Source organism: Xiphophorus hellerii, chromosome 11 (genome assembly GCF_003331165.1).
Source record: "Xiphophorus hellerii strain 12219 chromosome 11, Xiphophorus_hellerii-4.1, whole genome shotgun sequence".
Lineage (NCBI taxonomy): Eukaryota > Metazoa > Chordata > Actinopteri > Cyprinodontiformes > Poeciliidae > Xiphophorus > Xiphophorus hellerii.
The window spans coordinates 19249601-19271509 of NC_045682.1; the positions used below are offsets into that span (position 1 = coordinate 19249601).

General features: G+C 40.7%; 1 protein-coding gene across 2 annotated transcripts in view; it reads left to right on the plus strand.

Moving 5' to 3' along the window:
• spns2 (SPNS lysolipid transporter 2, sphingosine-1-phosphate) overlaps positions 1-21909 on the plus strand; it is a 78641-nt gene that overhangs the window by 48194 nt on the left and 8538 nt on the right. For both annotated transcript variants that reach the window (XM_032576383.1, XM_032576384.1), the window contains exons 5-11: positions 2077-2143; positions 5186-5328; positions 6427-6579; positions 7380-7569; positions 10134-10199; positions 10997-11095; positions 15376-15536. In XM_032576383.1, coding sequence (XP_032432274.1) covers positions 2077-2143; positions 5186-5328; positions 6427-6579; positions 7380-7569; positions 10134-10199; positions 10997-11095; positions 15376-15536 — 879 coding nt within the window. The remainder of the gene's footprint in view (positions 1-2076; positions 2144-5185; positions 5329-6426; positions 6580-7379; positions 7570-10133; positions 10200-10996; positions 11096-15375; positions 15537-21909) is intronic.

The following is a 21909-nucleotide window of genomic DNA, read 5'->3' on the forward strand; positions in this document are numbered from 1 at the left end:
AGCGGCACGAACAATAGAAGGTTAAAGATTTGGCTTCAGAAATGAGGCGTCGAACCTCCCGTCCAGTCTCCCACTTGTTTGTTTTAACTGAAGTGCTCGGACTATTTCCAGGAAATGACCCGTGGAATCAGATCAGATTCAAAAGAAATTGACCTTACCGCCGTTTTCCTTGTTTTTCTTTGAATCTTGGCTCCCCTGACTGATACTTGTGTGCCATGTCAGCAATCATTGGGAGTGTGATTTTATTATTTATTCATTTTTTTTTTTCCAGGCTTGAGTTTTATCGACGGTGTTGAACTTTCCAAACGTGCACTCTGAGTTGATTCTGATAAGACGGGCTGTTAGTCACTCACTGGAAATAGTGCATGTTGCCTGGATAAAGTTTATACTGCTCTGTTATTTTTGGTGGACTAACCTTGGAAACACAAGCAGAAACAGCTTCAGTGTTTTCCTTTGAGCGTGTGCAAATCCGGTTAAGGATGATCTGCGGCTATTATTGATAAGAAAGCCCTGCTGAGGTCTTGGCTGCTATTAATCATTAATCTGTTGCCATGTTGTTGCAGGAAGACACAGTATCTCCCACTCAGAGGCATCGCACCTGCAATAAAATAGGGTTAAAGAATGCATATTAATCAGCCGGACAGGTTTTAGTGAAGTTTAACCAAACACTATTTTTTTTTAAAATGCTGTGGAGCTCCATCTTCAGGGTCACTGGGTTTCCATGACAACTGATATATGCAATCTAGAGCCAGCAGGCTGTTGAGAAAACCCACCCACAAATAACAAACAAAAACATTTGTAAATGGGGTAGATTAACTCTTCTGGGAATTAAACAGGTAAGATTGAGATTGAGATTATATGCAGCAATCTCTCTAGATCTGGATGGCATGAAGCGAAGGATAAACGTAGAGGACCAGCGCCTCATTCCTACTGTTAGGTACGATGGAGGATCTGTGATGCTGTGGGCCTGGGGCCCTTCCAAAAACCCTAGGAAGCCAGTTCTTGCCATCATTTGCTCTTTACAATACTAGACTATGTTACACCAGAGAATAAATAAAAATGAGGCATTAATCTGTCTTCTTATAAGATAAAGCCCTGAAACACAAAGTTGAATCAACTTAGACCAGCATCAATTTATGATGATTTATTAATTAATTACAAAATATTTTTAAGTATAGCAGGATACTATACTAACAAAACAAATTTATTTTAAAAGACCCTAACATGGACAGAGGTGGGTAGAGTACCCAAAAATTATACTCAAGTAAGAGTAGAACTACTTCAACATATTTTGACTCAAGTAACAGTAATTTCTTGAGTAAGAAATTACTCAAGAGTGAAATGAGTAGGAAGACTACTGAAGTACTGAGGAACTGATTAAAAAAAGAATCATTTAATATTTAAAAATTACGTCATCAGAAGGACAAAAATATTGAGATATGTGGAAATTCTGCTATTTTTAATACCAAAATGAAAATAATTACAAAATACCTGCTTGTGTGCATTTGTGGTCTTCATTCAGTAAAGTTACTCACAGTGGGTAGGGTATCCAGAAAGTTTACTTAAAAGTACCAGTACGTCATATTAGAATTCCCCAAGTAAAAGCAAAAGGTACAGCAAATACTCCTAAAATTACTCAAATTACTCATGTAACTGCAGCCGTGTAAATGTAACTAGTTACTACCAAACTCTGAAGGAGGAATGCCAATAAATGTGTTCTACTCTGTAATAAAACCCAAAATAATGTCTGTATGTGGTCAGAAAATCTTAAAGTTGAATTCTGTAGTTCAGATTCAATTTTGCACCTGCAATTTCTGGTTACATCCCCGGATCACACAGTCACAAACAGACCAACTACTAGGCCTCTGATTACTGGTGTTAAGATCAATCCCACGTCATATCCTGCAACTTTAGCCAGAGAACAGACAGGAAGAGAGCAGCGTAGGCGTATGCCTAAGTGATGGTAATGACGGACTCAGGTCAACTCATTGCTCTTTGTAGATAATTGCGTTAAGTGGAGTGGGCTTTTGTTGCTAATGTGCAATGTTTGTGTCTCCCTTCCCTCCCCCTCTGCAGCGGCTTGGGTTACATCCTGGGCTCCGGTGCCAAGGACGCCGCTGAGGACTGGCACTGGGCATTAAGGGTAAGTTTATCGTCATCTTCATCATCAGCCTCCAGGGGCGGACAAAAAAAAAACAAAACATGTCCACAAATACAGATGAAGGGTCTCTGATTGGGTGCGGATCTAGGGGACAGAAACACCAGGGGTTATTTCTGGATTCAGAGTCTTTACTGGGAAAATGACACAACACAAAGTTAGAGGCCGAACAACTGTCACAATCATTAGTGTCACTTCCCCCTCTTGCAGAAGCACTTCCAAAGATTTTACCATCAAATGTGTTGAGCGCATTCAGTTGAGTTCAAAACTAAAATGAGGCGTTGAAATTTGCCAACATGTTTAACGTCAGTGGTTTGTTTGTTTTGTGTGTTAATTTGGTGTGAATGAGTATTTAAGGGTAAGACAGTGTTGTATAATCAAACATGAATAAAGCACAAAGTATTGTCAGCGATACTAATGCAGTTTGTGCTCATGTCTTCAATTGTGTTTATATTTCCGACTTAAAAAATTACATATTAGGCTCCAGTATGAGCCATTCATGCCTATATTCATATTCATTCGCCTGCTTTCACACTACAATTTTTGCTGCTACATTGTAAGTAATGAACCATATCTAACATAATATATATAATTTCATATAATTTAGATTGCTAGCTATATTTAATTATAAAAGTGTGATTTTTTTTTTGTGGCTCTAAGCTTTATCTTCCACAGTAAAATTAGATAAAGCAGCTTCAGCCAGTCCGATCCAAAAGTGGAGTCATAATCAAGTCTAATAACATCATGTTAGATGGACCCATATTAAAAGACACAAACCAAAAGTGATTAATAAGAAATGAGAAATGGATATAATAGTCTTTTACTCTTCTGGGTTAGCAAATTTTTCAAAAGTGAGATTTTTTTTTTTTTTAGCTTAACCTCACATTTTTTATAAAGTGCTTGGTTGCAAAATGCCTCAAACGTGCTCAACGTGCATTAAAGTGAAAACCTTTCAATTAAAAGGTGATACTGTTGCATAAACTGCATGAATTCTCATGACTAGTGTTAAATTAGGAGCATATATCACTGCCATAGAATCCACAGACTGCGTGAAACAACATGCTTGCATCCGAAGTGCTCTATAAGGAATAGCAGCCATAATGGAAAAGACCAATGAAAGGTCCAACGGGACTCCACAGGAACCGTTGACTTCAGCGTCGGCTTTTAAAATCGTTAAAACAAATTATGACCTTGTTTCCTTGGGAACGGACCAACGTTTAAAGGAAGGCATTAACATTCTCAGAACGTTGGATGCGGGAAAGCGATCCTGGACGTGACGACTTAGGGGACAGGAAGTTCCATTTGTTTTTGTCTTTGTAAGACGTAAAAAAAAATAACAAACATTGGAGTGGGTAATGGAGAGGGAAATTTGTTCCAAAGCGGTCACAATGACATTCCAATACAACGATCTCAAAGCCGATTAATCAGCGGCGTGGCATGCAGAGGAAGACAAATACCGAGACATGAAACGTTTTCTGTGTGGCCATATCCTGTTTAAACAAAGATTAAAAAAAAAAAAGGTAGCAGCACTTCCTTTTGTTTTTGTCCGGTGTGTTCCAGCTACCTTCCTGAAAAAGTCAATGGAGTGAAATGGCAACAACAAAAAAATATCGTCTGCTAATTTGTGTGATTGCCCTACGTCAAACAGGAAGTGCCTAATGGGTCTTGTGGGACTGCAGGTCAAAGGTCACAGACTTCTGGTGTCTCACTGATTAACTGTGATGGCAAAAATAACAAAACACTTTTATTTTATTTAATAGGCCAACTGAAAGTAGTTCATCATATTGAAGTAGAACGAAGACAACTGATGTATTGAAATAGCTAAAAGTAAAGAAAGTGTGGCGTGCATTCATGTTCATTTAGCTAAATACTTTGTAGAAACGCTTATTTGCTGCTATCGGAGCTTCTTCTTCTTCTTAACCAAGTTTCTGTCTGTTGTTTCAACACAGCAATTTGCATGTAGGTCAACAAGATTAATTTTAGCATCGTCTGACCAGAGCTGCTACACTGAAACAAAAAGCAACCCAACTTAAATATATTGCATTAATTCGTCAAAAGGAATCAAATTGAGTTAATTCAAGTTTATTTATGAAGTTTTCAAGTTAAACAAATGTAAATAAAGTAAGTTGGACAAACTTCACTCAATTATTTGTGACTAAATAAGACATTTCTTTGAAGTTGTAGCTGTATTCTCTTTCAGCGTAGCTCAGCTGCGTCCTATACATAGCCTCAAACACGATTTTATTATGGATTTCTTGCAGCGATGGGTCTAATTCTCCCACTCATAAAAATTGTGATTACAGCCTGACAAAATGCAAAAAAAAAAGCCTTCAATATTTCACTTCGGTAAACACTTTATTTTAAAACCACATCAACAAATTCTAACAAACTGAGGTTGCAACGTAGCTTAATCCTCACATGTACACATTTCTTTATTGTATGGTAACAGCACCTATAAAAATATAACAACCTTTAATGAGCCGCTGAATAGTTGAGATTAATTTCCCCTGATACATACTGCCTTCGCTTTTGTTGGTAGCTGGGATTACTCAAACAAATCCCGTCTCACACATCCCGTCCCGGCTTCTCGTCTTTGTATCTCCCAGACACAGACTGACTCAGGTGCAAACCTGCAATCACACGAGCCAGAAAGCATGGCAGTAAAGATCACAGCAGATGGGCACCTGCAAGAGTCACTCCTGCTTACAAAGCAGCTTTCAAAGCCAAAAAGCTCATTTAGTCTCCTGTATACAACCCACGCCTACACACACACGCACACACAGACACTGCGTACCAGTAGAGTGAGCAAAGGGAATGCTCTTAGTTTCACAGGGCTTGTATAAGATGTGAGGCGCATCGGCAAACAGCGGCCACGCATTCAGAGCGCAGACACACACTTCTTTGTCCTGCATCACATGGTTTAACAACCCCACAAAACGGCTCCCGGCGCCGTATGTTAGCATGATCACAGCCCACACAGGGTCTCTCTGTGAACCGCGCTGACCGATTGATTTCTCGTCTCATCAGGTGTCCCCGTTCCTGGGCATCACTGTGGGCGTTCTGATCCTGCTCTTTGTGCCTGACCCAAAGAGAGGCAGCGCGGATCACATGGAAGGACACATCCCGCACTCCCAATCGTGGATCAGTGACATGAAGGCCCTCGCCAAGAAGTAAGGCTTTGCACCGTCATGCACCGGGGTTTCGGTTGCTTACTCAGATTCTCCTCTTCGGTTTCGGTTAGATGTTTTGGATGGAGGAGCCGGTTGATCAACGATTGTCGTGATAGCAGATTAGCACCAATTAGAGATTTTTGTGACCGATTTCCGATTTCGTAAAGCTGCGACAGTGAATTGAGCTGATTCCAAAATTAACAAGGATTTCAATATTATTTTTAAATAAGATGAAGTTATTACAAAGTTGAAATTTAAAGCTTTACGTAGTATTTTAGCGATTCTGGTGTTATCTGAGCTTTTAGGATGCTAATCAGCTGCTCCCAATTGTAAAAACAATACCTTGTTGCCACAGTTACGCATCATCACAACTGTCCAGGAGTTAAAAAAAGCATGAGCAAAAATCCTTGCTGAACTGCATCCTTGTTGTACTTCTTCTTTCCGGTACTGAAAATAGTCTTCTTTTCTTTGTAACAACTTCCACACCAAAGAGTGTTGTAGTTAGCATAACCAGGTGGAGCTTATTTATGTTGCGTTCACTGATCGAAAAATAAATAAACTGTTTCTGTCGCCAACCTCCCAACAGGGCAGTTCAAATGTAAAAATTATTACCAGGCTGCTAGTCTATATATCATCACATCTGTTTTTAATGTGAGTTCAGAACAAAACAATAAGTGTGTCGTTTTTCATAAAACAGCTTTCCAGAAATATCCAAATGTCTGCATAATGTGTGGAGAACTGTCACGAAGCAGTGGCTTAATGCTTATAAGTCATATTTGCTTTAGTATGTGAATATCTGGATCAATGTAACCATGGTGATTTGTTGGAACGTCACAGGTGCACACATTAGTCTCTACTAGAAAATTAAACATATTATTTTGAGATCCAGTTGAGATTAAAGCTTGTCTTAGGGTAACAATCAACTTGTAGATCCAGATATTTCCCTAGAGCTGCATCATAAGGATGCTGGCCAAATATTATTGGAGCGATAAGGAAGCCTGGTACTGTATAAAGTGTAACAGGAGCTTAGTTTATTTTGTCTTCGTCTGCCCTGACCGTCACTCACCTGAGTGATCTTTGTGTTTTCCTCTCCGCCAGCCGGAGCTACGTGTTCTCGTCCTTGGCGACAGCAGCCGTGTCCTTTGCCACGGGCGCATTTTCAATGTTGATCCCCATCTACCTGTTCCGAGCGCAGGTGGTGCAGAAGGAAGTCGAAGCCTGCACAAAAAAAGTTTGCAGCAGCAGAGACAGGTGAGATGTTGGTGGAGAGGCTTCTGTTTGACTCCTGCTATGAGTAAAATACTTCTAGGTATTACATGCCATTTGAATTATAGAATCTACCTTTAGGGATGAAATGATTAGTGGGATTATTCCTGATGAAGATTATTGAGCTGATCGTCAACTTGTTTGATAAATTGGTTAATTGTTAACTGGAGACTCACAGACAGAAAATAAAACATAATCAGAGTAGTAATTAGGCAAAAACTGTACAAAAATATAGGCATTTTGCATTTAAGATAAAATATTTTCTTTTTCTGTAAATATGTTCTACTCAGAATTCCTCGAGTGACAAAGCTTCATCTTTGCTATCTGGTTATTAATTGGTCAATCAAAACACTAATCACCAGATCGGCCCTACACTGTAGTGATAAAACGTCGAACAGAAGCTCTTCACATGTTGATGTTAGAAGCATTTTTTGAGCTGCAGATGCATCTTTTGCTACAAATAATCGAGAGATTGCTTAAGGAATGCTGTGTTGTTGCATTTTAGACAATACAATGTTTATTTTCTTATTTACAACAGGAATCGAATTACCTGTTTATTTGCATCTTTTAAATGCTTTCTAATTTTGCATAAAAAAGTTTTAAATTAAAAATCTACAGAATGTGTCGAGTGTTTTTGTGCGATTAGCACAGAGAACAGTCGATTACTGAAACAATCTTTAGCTGCAGCCCCATCCACCCTAACACTTGGTCTGTTTTGTCTGGGCAGCTTAAACCCATTAAGGCTTGCATTGCATCCTAACCTTACTCATGGCTGTTTCCTGCAGCCTCATCTTTGGGGCCATCACCTGCGTGACGGGGCTGCTGGGCTTGGTCATCGGAGCCGCCGCCACGCGCTTCTTTCGGCGTAAGACGGAGCGGGCCGACCCCCTGGTGTGCGCCATCAGCATGCTGGGCTCTGCCATCTTCATCTGCCTCATCTTTGTCGTGGCCAAGAACAGCATCGTTGGAGCTTATGTAAGTTTATCTCTCTTGTTTACTCTGACAGAAACTGCGTTCCCCCTCCCTCCCTCACACAGAGTGATACGTGAGTCGCGGTGTTTAACCTCAGGGGCAGAACGCTGAAAGTGACAGTTCTGTGAGCAGTCTAGCAGGTGAAGGCCTTGTAAAAGCTCACTGAGGTGGGGTTGATGTTTGAATAAAGTTGTAAGAGGACACCAAGAGTGACACCAGTTCTTCTCAGGCCCCCGGGGAAGTGAGCCGCTCTGTGTAACGAGTGGTGTCAGTCGCAAGTCAGCTTTAGCGTGACCTCGGCTCGCTGCTGCAGTTAGCTGCGGCTAATCTAATGAACACATCAGCATGGCATTCTCGGTGTAACAGCCTCGTGGAGCAGGAAAGGGTGCCACTTCACAATCACGACTTCGGAATAATCCAGACTGGACTTAGCGAGCACACATTATTTTGTTCTTATCACTTACAAAGGAGTAGGAAATGACCCTCAAGGTGCTGGTCGGTATTATAGCTGCATATCTGGATAATATTTTCCCATGCCTGTCAGAGAACGCAGCAAACAGACTTCCTAAATGACAGGCTGTGGCCGACCTTAGAAAGTCTAGCCGCTCATTGTTCCCTACAACTGGATTTGTTCAACAGCTTTTTGTTTTTTTTTTCTAGGTGCCCTCACAGTGCCCGTGAGAATGAGCATTATATTAATTTGGGGATTTTAAAGACAGAACATTTCATTTTCTAGGAATAAGTCATGGTGTAACAAACAACTTTAAGGATTTCAAAAACAAATCTTAGGCACACTAGCTTAAATTTATTGTGGCTTTTTGAAATTTTATATACTGCCCCAATACTATGCATATACCCTGACAACTATATGGACGAACGTCCCCATATGTTTCCAGTTTTTTATATTTGAGTTGGTAGAGTTTATTTAAATGTGTTTTGTGTAACATAGACCTTGCTTTAGAGCATATTCCATTATTTTCTTTATAGTATTGAAGTTTGAGACACTCCACACGAACAAGAATATGTTCAGAGAAGTCAACACCAGACTACCTAAGAATGCTGTAGCAGCTGTCCAGTATGGTGGTGGCACCATCATGCTGTGGGACTACTGCATACAGCAGAGTGTTCCAACAGGACACGGATCCCAAACACATCAAAACTAGCTTTGGAAAGAGGCCAACATGAAGCTTTGGAAACATCTCCGACCTCAGTCCTATGCTCCAAAACCAAATCTATATTCTGAATCCAAGCAGTTCACATAAACTTTAAACCCATTCAGACAACTGCAACCATTGGAACCACTATATGTGATGGTTGAAATGATAAAGGGAAAGTTGAAAGCTGTCGGCAGTACTGCAATGATATGCTGCTTGCCTGCATACATTTAGCGGCTTCTGCTTGTAAAATATGCTTCGGAAAAGATACAGCAGTCATCTTGCAACTTCTAATTTAGTTTCCAAATATTAAATAACGGCTGAAATGAATAATAATTGGGATTTAATGAAGTAAGATTTTTATGAACTCCCATTGGGTCAAAGGTGCACATTTATCAGGTGTTTGACAGCAGCATGACTCAGACAATTAGAGTCCAGCTACGGCCACACGTCTGTCCAGCTCAATTTTATACACTCGCTGCGTTGCAGAAATAGGCCCCAGCTCATCCTAACGGACAGGAGTAGAAATCAGGTGCAGCAAAGGGGCAACATTCGGCTAATCATGTCCGGATCGTTTAGCTCAGAAATAACGTTGCGCCTCGATTAGGATAAACGGCTCGCAACGTGCGACTTCACCTCCAGCGCCGGTGCTCTGCTGTGCCGTGTTAAATCACCGCTGCGGTTGTGAGTGAGCGAGTCGGGTTTCATTGCTGACAGATGCGTCGTGTTATGAGGCGTGACACGGCTGGAACCGACGGCCCGCCGAACCCCCCGCAGCTGTCGACGAGACGAGACTTGGCTCCTCTCGTTCAGGAGGCAACGTGTCGGCCTCAGCGCGGACCCGGCTGACATCACCAGAACCCTGCCGGAGCTCTCTGTGCTGTACTGCAGGTCTGGCGGGAGCAAGGGAGAGAGGGGGTTATTCCCCAGCAGGAAACACACATCAGTCGGCCGATTCAGATGAAACCAGGCAGTACAGATACACGAGATTCCACCGCCACCAAATCCCTCCAGGTGTGTTTACGATTCAAGCGGTCAAGAACCAACTAGCTGCACGTCCAGCAATGCAGTCCGAGGCCATTTGAAGAGTAAACAACTCGCTCTGTCTATTCCGAAGGGACGCAATTTGAAATCGCAGCGCCAGAGTGTTTCCCGCATTGAATATCTGTGACGAAAATAAACAATTGTTGTCATCCTGAGCTGGTCGTCAGTCTGTGGGGTGCAGCTCAGTGGAAGCCCGCATGTCAACATAATCTACGGGGCCGCGCTATAATAACATGTTTTCGAACCGCTTTTAACCAAAGCAGTTCTTAAAGCAGCGATAGAAATATCCTCCAACTCTTCCCTGGTTTTACATGTCATGTCAGCGGAAAGTGGCGGCTCTCGGAGTGAAATCTCTTTGTCTTTGTTTAGGTTTGCATCTTCATCGGAGAGACGCTGCTTTTCGTGAACTGGGCTTTGACAGCAGACATTTTAATGGTAAGTGGAACAATTCTTTGAGTGGAGAAACTGACAACTGAGCCATAAAGGCTGAACTCTGACCTTAATAGTTTGAGACACAAAAGTATTCATACGCCTTGATTTTTTTTTTTTTTTACATTCAGTCCCACTGAACCACAAACTTAAATTCTGTTCGGGTTTTATTCAGCCAACAAGAAGCTGCTCTTAACTTTAAAGTAGGAGTAAAAAACATGTGAATGGATGCGTTTGATTTAACTTTTTGGCTTAATTTGATCAAATTTAGCTTTCACCCAACACTCCGTCGTCATAGTGAAACATGGTGATGGCAGCATTATGATTCTTGCTTCTCTTCGGTGGGGAGGCTGGTTGAAATTTATGGAAGTACGGGTGTAGCTAAATGCAGCACACCTCTGGAAGAAAAACTGGCCTTTTTAGAACTTTATTAGTGATGAAGTTTGAAAACTATTATCATTATCCTTTTATCTTTTTACTCATGTAGTGTTTTTCATTTGTCATTGTCCTAAAAACCCGATTAAATTCATTAAAGTTTCATTCTGGTGGCGTAAAAAATTCCGGAAAATCTTTTGGTGTGAATTATTTAACGACAATTGTACGTGTTTGGGTTTGTAAAATAAAAAATAATAATAAGAGTTTCAGTAAGCCAAACAAATTTTTTATTTTTAATTAGTTCGCTGTCTGCATTGAGTATGCAAGTAAACAGCTTTACCGTTTCTGACAGCTTTATCTGAACCTATCAGGTGGTGTGACCTCCCTCTTCACCTTGACCTTATTTCCCTCTTCCCGTCTCTCTGCAGTTTGTTATTATTCCCACACGGAGAGCTACAGCAGTCGCCTTTCAGAGCTTCACCTCTCATCTCCTGGGTGACGCAGGAAGTCCATACCTGATAGGCAAGGTAAGACCCTCGCCCATCCTCCTTCTCCCCAAGCTGTGGCTGTGTGTTTAAAATGCACGCCAGGTGACAAATGTGGAGCGCGCCACTTCAGCACGTAAACAAGCACATTTACACACCATCTCAGCTCTGGCTTTAACTAGGCCAGCGCAAAGTGTTCCACAGGAGGGGCTTTTAGCGCAGGTCCCAGGAGAACCGGTGAACAGGATTGTGATTTTTGCCGCTGCTCTCCAGGCAATCAGTGGCATTTTCTAGCAAGTCTCACAGCTCCCCCGGAGACGCCAGAGTTGCCGTATTTGATCGGTCACCAGATGAGAGAGTAGTCCTTACCGGGCCTCTCAAGGTCACCGTCAGCCTGTTTCCCCCGCCCCAACCTAACGCTCCCCACCTTTCAGACCGAGCGCGTACGCCCCCCAAAAGAACAGCATTCAGGAAGCCGGAGTGAAAGTGCTGCTCGGCGTTCAATGGAGTGTGAAACGGGATTCGCATCAGACTGTCAAAACACATTCGTCTTATTTTAAAGTGAAAATGAACATTTCTAAAGTTAAATAGCAACTCCACTGAGCCCCTCTTCCCCTGCATTCTGATGCGGTGCTGGAATGGTAATAAAGGCAGGAAGAAGCGTATTCTCCGGCACGCCGCATCACGTGTCACACTCTATCCACGCATTTGACGTATCAAATCGGCTTTTTTCTTCTTCTTTTTTGTGCGTGTGGGGCTGTAAATTGTATCAGGAGAATAGAGCACTTTGTGGTTATGTGTTTCATCACTCAGAGGCTGGATCACAGTCTCAGCTCCATCAACAAAAGCGGCGGATGTCTCTGATTAAGAGAATCAAACTCATTCAGGATAATCTGTCAGGACCTGACAGGCTGGCGACAGGCGCAGCTGTCTGCTGAGCTGCTGCTGTTCCTGTTCCTTCTCGCCTGAATGAAAATCTGAAACTAGCGTCAGAGGCAGGTGAAAGGAGCGAGAGCAAGAAGCGCTCCTCAAAAGAGGGATCAGATGCAGCGTTGCCCTGAAATAAATAACTATATTGTTTCTGCACTTACTTCTTACACAGAAGAGTTTACTTTGGTCCGATCTTAACTTCCTCTCTCTGCCATGTTTCAAACTCAGTGTAAATAAGAAAAAAAACAATGTAGAAGTACAGAGAAACCTTTTGAATAACATATTATTTGGCATCATGATTCTCAACTTTCTCAAACTGAAGTATTTTCACACTTTTCTTTTTTAAAGCTTTCAAAAGTTACCCCACAGAAAGTGAAGGTGACATTTTTTGTCATTTTCCACTCAATTAAACTGAGTCGCCCAGAACATCCTGAGGTGAAAGCAAGACTTTCAGTTCCTGTTTATGCATTACGTTAACTAATGGAGCTTGTGCTGATAGGAAAGTGAGAGTACGCCAATGTGCTAATATACAATGCCTTACAAAACTATTCGGACCCTTTAATCTTAAACATATAAGCATATTTTAAAGGTTTTCTGGCATTTTAAAAATCAGAGAATATGTATGTTCTTACTCTCAAATGTGTAAAATGAATCTACTATAAATCTGAGTTTGGCAGAAACTCACTCCTCCATGGCCACATTAATTTCTCTACGTTGGCCCAAACACTTTGTGGGACAGATTGGATGAAGAGCATTTTGCAGCACCAATTTTCACTTCTTGCCACAGATTCCAAATGAAATTCAGTCTGTACTTTGACTAGGACACGGCAACAAATAAAAATGTTTTGATCTCAACCGTTCCGCTATAGTTCGGACTCTATATTTAGGGGTATTATTCACCCGGAAGGTGAGCCCAACCAATTCGGCAGCCTTTTACGATCTCTAACCGGTTTTGTTCTGGGATATTTAGTATTTAGTTCCATCCAACATCCCAACAATACCGACCTGCCTCCTAAACTGATGCAAAGTGTTAGTTTTACACCACATACACAGTTTTGCATGTGTCCCAAAAGTCCACTAATTAGGTGACTTATTCAGAGGGGCCTGAATTCATGCTAATCTTTTTAGATTTGAAAAAATGAAAAGCTGGCATCCTTTTCCTTTCACACACTAATTTGTGTTGATCCATCATATTAAATACCCCAAAAATACATTATTTCTTGTTGTAACCTAAAAACATGTAGAAAAGTTTGAACAAAATGAAGTCCTAGACAAAGCACAATTTAATAGCACTCTTATTACTGACATCCATCTTTTTCATGAGTCAGATTAATGCCATTCTGGATTACTCCCACATTGCCCCACGGTTCTTCGGTCCCCCCGGATCCACTCCACTCCACGCCATAGTTCTCTCCTGATGAGTGACATTCTGAGCGCCCGGAGGTTTCGCGCGTCCTCCGCAAAAGTCCGACTGACGAAGCTCGGAACGCTCGGAGTGCGTCAGTGTCCTGAGCTGAGGTTTAGCACACGAGTGTGATGGACCAGTCGTGACGCACACCAAGTGGGGGCAGATATGCAGTCGCCCATGGATATTGGCTGGGGCGACTGTGAATTGGCAAAAAGAGATGGAATAGCAGGAAAAAGCAAGTGGTTATCGCCAAGCAACCACAGGAGAAAGATAGGGAATGACTCAGTTATTTTGGTTCACACTGAGGTTTTGGGCTTGAGCACCAAGCAGACCTGAAGACGAAGCACTGAGGTCAACAATCCGGATCCGGTGCGGCAGAGCTGCTTTTTAGTGGTCACGCCTCAGGAAAATTACCACCTTTTTTGAAAAGCTGCTTTAGAATATTTGAAATTCCCAGAAATTTGAGCCAAGACTCATTTTCATCAGAGCGTATCAGACTGATGTCAGTCAAGAATCCTCCTGATAAACACAACCCAGACTCCTCCTCTGCCGGTAAAGAAGGACCGTACCACGTAGTTGGTAGCAAAGGAATGCCAGAAACAATCTCTCCATAATCATCCAAGAAATGCCTTCTGGCAGGATAATTAGACCGGCAGCAGTTCTCCGCTTATTTTTAGATTTGCTGCTCTGTGCAAGTCGCAGAGAATTTAGTGTTCTTGATGAAATGGGCCCTTCACCGGCCACACACACACACGCCTACACACACACACTGCTGCCACCTGGGTTTTTAATGGTTCTTTCCCAATGCACGTACTCCCCTCGCACAGATTCACCTCCTTCAATATCCTCCTTTTATAAAGACAGCTTTTTTCTGCAGTGAATGTCAGTCTGCAGAAGCTAACATGAAATCAGTGTGGCAGAGCCACTGCGACACTTTGACTCACTCACTAGCAGAGTCCTGCTGTTTGCCTCCCTCTGACCCCTCCACACACAGCTAGCTCAGCGTAGACCATTAGTAGCCTCCGTCGCCATGTGATTGTCAGTGGGACCTGTGATACAGAGAGACATAACAGGTCACTTAACACCCACTTTTCTTCAGCTGTTGTTCCCCTTCAGCTGTTGTTCCCCTACACATGACACACTAAGATAAGTCGTTAGCTGTCAAACCCTGCCTTGAATTGGAGAAAAAGTGCATACAAACGTGTGAAAACCAACACCGCGTAGTGTGTCGTAGAAGGTTTGAATATTTGCCTCACGATTAGATGTCGATTAATGGTTTATTAGACGTTTAGACCTTCTTTTATTGTTGTGGTTTGGCCTCCAACCAGAAGAGGGCACCGCTGGTCATCCTTAAAGGGAGCCGGCTAGATATACAGGAATAAAAATGGCGGCGCCTCACCAGAACGAGAGAGAAACGGTTCAGACAGTGTCCGTTGTGGGATGCGAAATGAACCTCTGTGGGAGCTTCTGTTTTGAAATATAAACACTTGACAAGCTCCTTAATTTTTTACCTTACTATAGCTTATTCAGCCGTGCTGCATGGCGGAGCAGTGTCAACTTCTCAACCGAAAATTACTCATGTGCTACGAAGGTGAGGATGTGATGACAGAACAGTCTGGGATTAAGTGTCGCAAAATATCTTTTTCGATTCAGCAACATAAGATGTTCAGGCTGTTTTGTTATATTTCATAAATATGTCCACGTTTAATAATTTAAGAAAACCACAGTTGACACAAAATTTTTTAAATATAATGATATACTATTTTTTTTAAATTCGCAGCCCTTACTCTTGTAGAAAGACGGTTGACCCAGTTGAAACAAGATAGTCAGAGTTTTAAGGAAATGGTTATTAATTAATCATTAGATGATTGATAGGATCAATCAACTTTAGGTTGACTAATTGATCACATACTTACATCCCTTCTTGGTGACTAGCTTTTATTTTTTAAAATGTTTTCTCTTTTTTCTTTGTGTCTGGCTGCAGATCTCTGATAAGCTACAGGAGAGATTCGCTTCATCTGAACTATGGAAGTTCCTCAGTTTGGGCTATGCCCTCATGCTGTGTCCCTTCATCATTGTCCTGGGGGGCATGTTTTTCCTGGCCACGGCACTGTATTTCCTGGACGACAGGGAAAAGGCCGAAAAGTAAGTCGCATTATTAAAACAGCTGATTATTTCATCTATTATTCAGCAGCCCCTTCTTTAAATATTTAGCGCTTGCTTGGGTTGTTTGTCGATGACTTTCTGACTAAGAGCTACAAGGACGCCAAAGAAATTTGGTTGATGTAGGAAGGATTGGGTTTTAGGGTGTTTTTATTTCCTTTCTTGTGGGGTTTGCTGGTAACTTTTATGCTGTTACTGAAGTTTGACGGGCTGCTCAAACATAATAACCAAAGACCCGCAATATCTGGGCCAACAGAAAACCCCAGTTAGCTAAAACTCCCCCACAGTCTGTTGCATTCACCAGTTTGTTCAACTGCTTCTCCTCTCATTCACATACTCATCTTTTCCTTTTCTTATAAGCACCAAAGACATGAATCAGTTGGAACAAAAGCTGGTCAGGGCCTTAAAAGTCTAAAACAAGCTCTGTATTTCTTTTTTTTTTATGGCGAGACAAAACTTCTTGTTTCTTTTTTGATCACATTGGCTTGCTTCCCTGTTGCCAGCGCTTACAGAAATGACTTCCTTCCTGTGGAAGATGCGGAACATTTTTAGACAGGATGGCGATGTGATGTCTGATGTCCGTCCACAGACACCTCGTCTTCGCCCCTTAGGAGGTCATTATTCTGTCTCACGCCTAAAATTATGAGGAAAACATTTTATGCACAGGCAAGAAGACAAGAAACAATAGAAAATACTATCCTTTATAAAAAGTTTTCAAATTTGCAGAAGAGATTTGAGGACTGGTCAAAATCTTCAACTCTCAGCCTGTGACTACTTCCTCTTAGTGCTTCTATGCTGTACTAAAAAGGTATCGGCGCAGACGCACGCCCACGGCTGCCACAGCTGAGACTTGTTGCGGTTTCTATTTGACCTTTTCCAGGAACCCAAAAAAATATAAAAAAGTGGGATGAAAAAAGCGGAACATGAACTGAAAGAGGACACGCACTCCTGAGACTGTGCCAGCAATAGATATTAGCCCGTAGTCCAAGAAGTGGTTCAAACTAAAACCACACTATCAGACGCTGCGGGCAGACTCCAGCTAATCACAACCCGTTGACTTTCACCCAGCACCACGGAGGACAAGGCCACACTTTCTGACGAATAGTTCACAAATAAAAAAAACTACAGAGACTCGCATTCAGTCTTTGTTAGTCGAAATCTCTTTGTTCATGTTTGGATGCTAGCTTTGTATTTAATTGTTTTGCAGATTTTTAAGTTTCAGAAATAAGTGCATATGAATTTTGATCAATTTAAAATGACTTTTTTTTTTTTTAGGTTGCCAAAACAAAAATAATTATAAGAACTACTTATTGCCAGGTTGGAAAGAGTTTTACTTAATTGTAGAATTTTTAAAAACACGCAGGTGGAAAGTAGTGGACATCAGGTAAGAAACTATTTTAAGAAAGCCCAGTATTTTCCCCTAGACTAGTTGTTTTAGCCATTTTTGATACATTACTTTGGAAGTGTTTTGACTTGTTCGTCTGGACTTTATTCATAAGTACTGCTTACAAATGTACTCTGAAAAATGTTTTTTTTTTCTATCAAGGGAACTGCAAACATTAAAGATTGATTGGCAGGGAAAGCCTATTGTAACTCTGAGTAAGTAGAAATCTTTCTGAAGAGAAGAAAGGGATAAAATTTGTTTAAAATGTTCAGTCAATGACTCAATGACATTTTTATAATGTAGGGAAAAGGACAACTTAAGAGGGTCAAAAATACATTAGGAAAACCACAGTAATTTTTGTGAACTTTAGGTTTAGCGTGCTTGAGCTTGAACTGCAATTCGTTGTTGTTTACTTCAACCAGTGTAGCCAGGTGCGCCGCATAGGGGGGAAAAGTTAGGACAATTTCAAGGGCCCCTGACCGACAGGGGCCCTCACACAAAAAAAAGTCTTATAGAAATATATATTTTAAAAAATGGGGGTACACTGTCAATTACAAAATTAATCATATAGTATTTTTAAAATAGTTTTTGGGGTAAAAATCAAATGTTGCTACTACCAGACCAAAAAGCACACATCCATATTTGAGAGATAAAAAAGACAAGAGTGTCAATTTATAGCCCAGTTTTTCTCCAGAGGTGGGCAGAGTGTGCGAGATTGTCAGCCATTTAGCGTATTTAGCTTAGCTATAGATTACTGTTTGCCTCCATTTCACTAGCAGCTAATGAATTAAGGAAAGAATTTAACAACATATTCATATATTTAACTTGTACCTGTACTTTTTACCACACTTAGCAAGAGGTGAGTCAGTCAGCAGCAGCTCTAGCTTCGATAGCAGCATTACCCCTCCCCCCCATCCCAGTGAGAAAGGTGAGCAACACTGTGTTCAATTTATGTGGATTTTTGCTGTCTCTCTACTCTTTTTACAATTACACAACAAAAACAATTTATTACTCACAGAAAGACAAGCAATCCTTAAAAAATCTTCCATTAGCACACTTAGAAGTGAGTGAATGAGATTGATTGACAGCACTAAGACCCTCCTCCTGTTTCTGATTGGTTGTTTTTGGTCAGAACGGTGCATTTCTTGTTGGTGGGGAGAAACATGTCAACGAGCTAAAACTAATAAAAAAAATGTAAGAAACCTATTTGCAGTATGTGGACTGTTGCATGTTAAATTCACTAGCAGTGAATATTGGGCTAGTCTCAGGGCTGTTGTAAACGAATATTTTAGTAATCGAGTAATCTATTGATTATTCTTCCAATTAATCGAGTAATCGCATAAAAAAATTATAAAATAAAATACTGATAAATTTGGCATAACATCGGTGTTACTATCGGATATCAACCTTCAGTCCAGTTTTTCATTTTTGAACTTCCCTAACAGTTATTTTTTTGTAGTTTAGTAACAATAATAGCGCACTTTCTAAGTTAACCTGAAGAAAAGTTATACAAAGATCTGAAATCTATCTATCTATCTATCTATCTATCTATCTATCTATCTATCTATCTATCTATCTATCTATCTATCTATCTATCTATCTATCTATCTATCTATCTATCTATCTATCTATCTATCTATCTATCTATCTATCTATCTATCTATCTATCTATCTAAAGAGGCAGGCTCACAAATATGTCTATAAAAATTGCCTATACTCCAGCTTTTTGTTTATGTGTTCATCTTCAGTCAGTTTAATAGATGAACTCTCGCCTGGCCCCATACCTGTCAAGCTTTGATAAGACAAAAAAAGACAAGTGTGTCAATTTACAGCCCAGTTTTTCTCCAAGAGAGGTGGGCAGAGTGTGCAAGATTGTCAACCATTTAGCATAGTTAGCTTAGCTACAGATTACTGCTTGCTTCCATTTCACTAGCATTTAATGAATGAAGGAAAGAATTTAACTTGTACCTTTACTTTTTACCACACTTGGCAACAGATGAGTCAGTCAGCAGCAGCTTTAGCTCCGATAGCAGTATCACCCCTCCCCCCCGTCAAAGTGAGAGAGGTGAGCAACACTGTGTTCAATTTATGTGGATTTTTGCTGTCTCTCTACTCTTTTTACAATTATACAACAAAAACAATTTATTACTCACAGAAATTCAAACAATCCTTAAAAAATCTTCCATTAGCACACTTAGCAGTGAGTGAATGAGGTTGATTGACAGCACTAAGACCCTCCTCCTGGTTCTGATTGGTTGTTTTTGGTCAGAACGGTGCATTTCTTTAGCCATCAGTAGCACCTCAGGGAGGAAGTGGAGGAGATTGATTTTTTCACAGATTATCTGTTTCATAGCAAACTGTCATGACATGGTGACAGCTTTAACAAATATGGAAAAAACATATATATTTTATTAAAGTTATATACTGCAGCTTAAACAAAACACAACAACATAGCATTTATTGAGAACTCTGGATTGCTTCATGTATATTTTGCACGTTGCCTGTGACTGTTGCTGGTGGGGAGAGACATTTCAATGAGCTAAAACTAATAATAAAAATGTAAGAAACCTATTTGCAGTATGTGGACTGTTGCATGTAAAATTTACTAGCAGTGAATATTGGGCTAGTGTCAGTATTGGACCAACGAAAGTAAGCGTCTTTAAAATTGTGACGCTTTCCTTGGGTCAGATAGACTCAAGAAATTGAGTAACAACAGCTGCGAAGGGGGAGCCCAATTAAAATTGTCAGGGGATCCAAGATTCCTGGTAGCGCCTCTGGTTGTCTCTCCCAGACCAAAAAACACACATCCATATTTGCCCTGAACACCTCTCTAGATCTACATGAAATGGTTTGTTCCACTCAGCAGCAGTCAGTAGCAGACCAGAACGACTGTGGCAGTTACTATGCCACCAAGAAAATGATAGTCAGTGTTTCAAAAAGAAAGAGAGACAAAAGACAAGAGTGTCAATTTACAGCCCAGTTTTTCTCCAAGAGAGGTGTGCAGAGTGTGCGAGATTGTCAACCATTTAGCATAGTTAGCTTAGCTACGGATTACTGTTTGCTTCCATTTCACTAGCATTTAATGAATGAAGGAAGTAATTTAACTTGTACCTTTACTTTTTACCACACTTAGCAACAGATGAGTCAGTCAGCAGCAGCTTTAGCTCCGATAGCAGTATTACCCCTCCCCCCCGTCCCAGTGAGAAAGGTGAGCAACACTGTGTTCAATTTATGTGGATTTTTGCTGTCTCTCTACTCTTTTTACAATTACACAACAAAAACAATTTATTACTCACACAAAGACAAACAATCCTTAAAAAATCTTCCATTAGCACACTTAGCAGTGAGTGAATGAGATTGATTGACAGCACTAAGACCCTCCTCCTGGTTCTGATTGGTTGTTTTTGGTCAGAACGGTGCATTTCTTTAGCCATCAGTAGCAGCTCAGGGAGGAAGTGGAGGAGATTGATCTTTTCACAGATTATCTGTTTCATAGCAAACTGTCATGACATGGTGACAGCTTTAACAAATATGGAAAAAACTTTTTTTTTTATTAAAGTTATATACTGGAGCTTGAACAAAACAACAACATAGCATTTATTGAGAACTCTGGATTGCTTCATGTATATTTTGCACATTGCCTGTGACTGTTGCTGGTGGGGAGAGACATTTCAATGAGCTAAAACTAATAATAAAAATGTAAGAAACCTATTTGCAGTATGTGGACTGTTGCATGTAAAATTTACTAGCAGTGAATATTGTGCTAGTGTCGGTATTGAACCAACGAAAGTAAGCGTCTTTAAAATTGTGATGCTTTCCTTGGGTCAGATAGACTCAAGAAATTGAGTAACAACAGCTGCGAAGGGGGAGCCCAATTAAAATTTTGTCAGGGGATCCAAGATTCCTGGTAGCGCCTCTGGTTGTCTCTCCCAGACCAAAAAACACACATCCATATTTGCCCTGAACACCTCTCTAGATCTACATGAAATGGTTTGTTCCGCTCAGCAGCAGTCAGTAGCAGACCAGAACGACTGTGGCAGTTACTATGCCACCAAGAAAATGATAGTCAGTGTTTCAAAAAGAAAGAGAGAAAAAAAACAAGGGTGTCAATTTATAGCCCAGTTTTTCTCCAAGAGAGGTGTGCAGAGTGTGCGAGATTGTCAACCATTTAGCATAGTTAGCTTAGCTACGGATTACTGTTTGCTTCCATTTCACTAGCATTTAATGAATGAAGGAAAGAATTTAACTTGTACCTTTACTTTTTACCACACTTAGCAACAGATGAGTCAGTCAGCAGCAGCTTTAGCTCCGATAGCAGTATTACCCCTCCCCCCCGTCCCAGTAAGAAAGGTGAGCAACACTGTGTTCAATTTATGTGGATTTTTGCTGTCTCTCTACTCTTTTTACAATTACACAACAAAAACAATTTATTACTCACACAAAGACAAACAATCCTTAAAAAATCTTCCATTAGCACACTTGGCAGTGAGTGAATGAGGTTGATTGACAGCACTAAGACCCTCCTCCTGGTTCTGATTGGTTGTTTTTGGTCAGAACGGTGCATTTCTTTAGCCATCAGTAGCAGCTCAGGGAGGAAGCGGATGAGATTGATTTTTTCACAGATTATTTGTTTCATAGCAAACTGTCATGACATGGTGACAGCTTTAACAAATATGGAAAAACATATTTTGTTATTAAAGCTACAGTATATGCTGCAGCTTGACCAAAACACAACAACATAGCATTTATTGAGAACTCTGGATTGCTTCATGTATAATTTGCATGTTGCCTGTGACTGTTGCTGGTGGGGAGAGACATTTCAATGAGCTAAAACTAATAATAAAAATGTAAGAAACCTATTTTCAGTATGTGGACTGTTGCATGTAAAATTTACTAGCAGTGAATATTGTGCTAGTGTCAGTATTGGACCAACAAAAGTAAGCGTCTTTAAAATTGTGACGCTTTTGATGG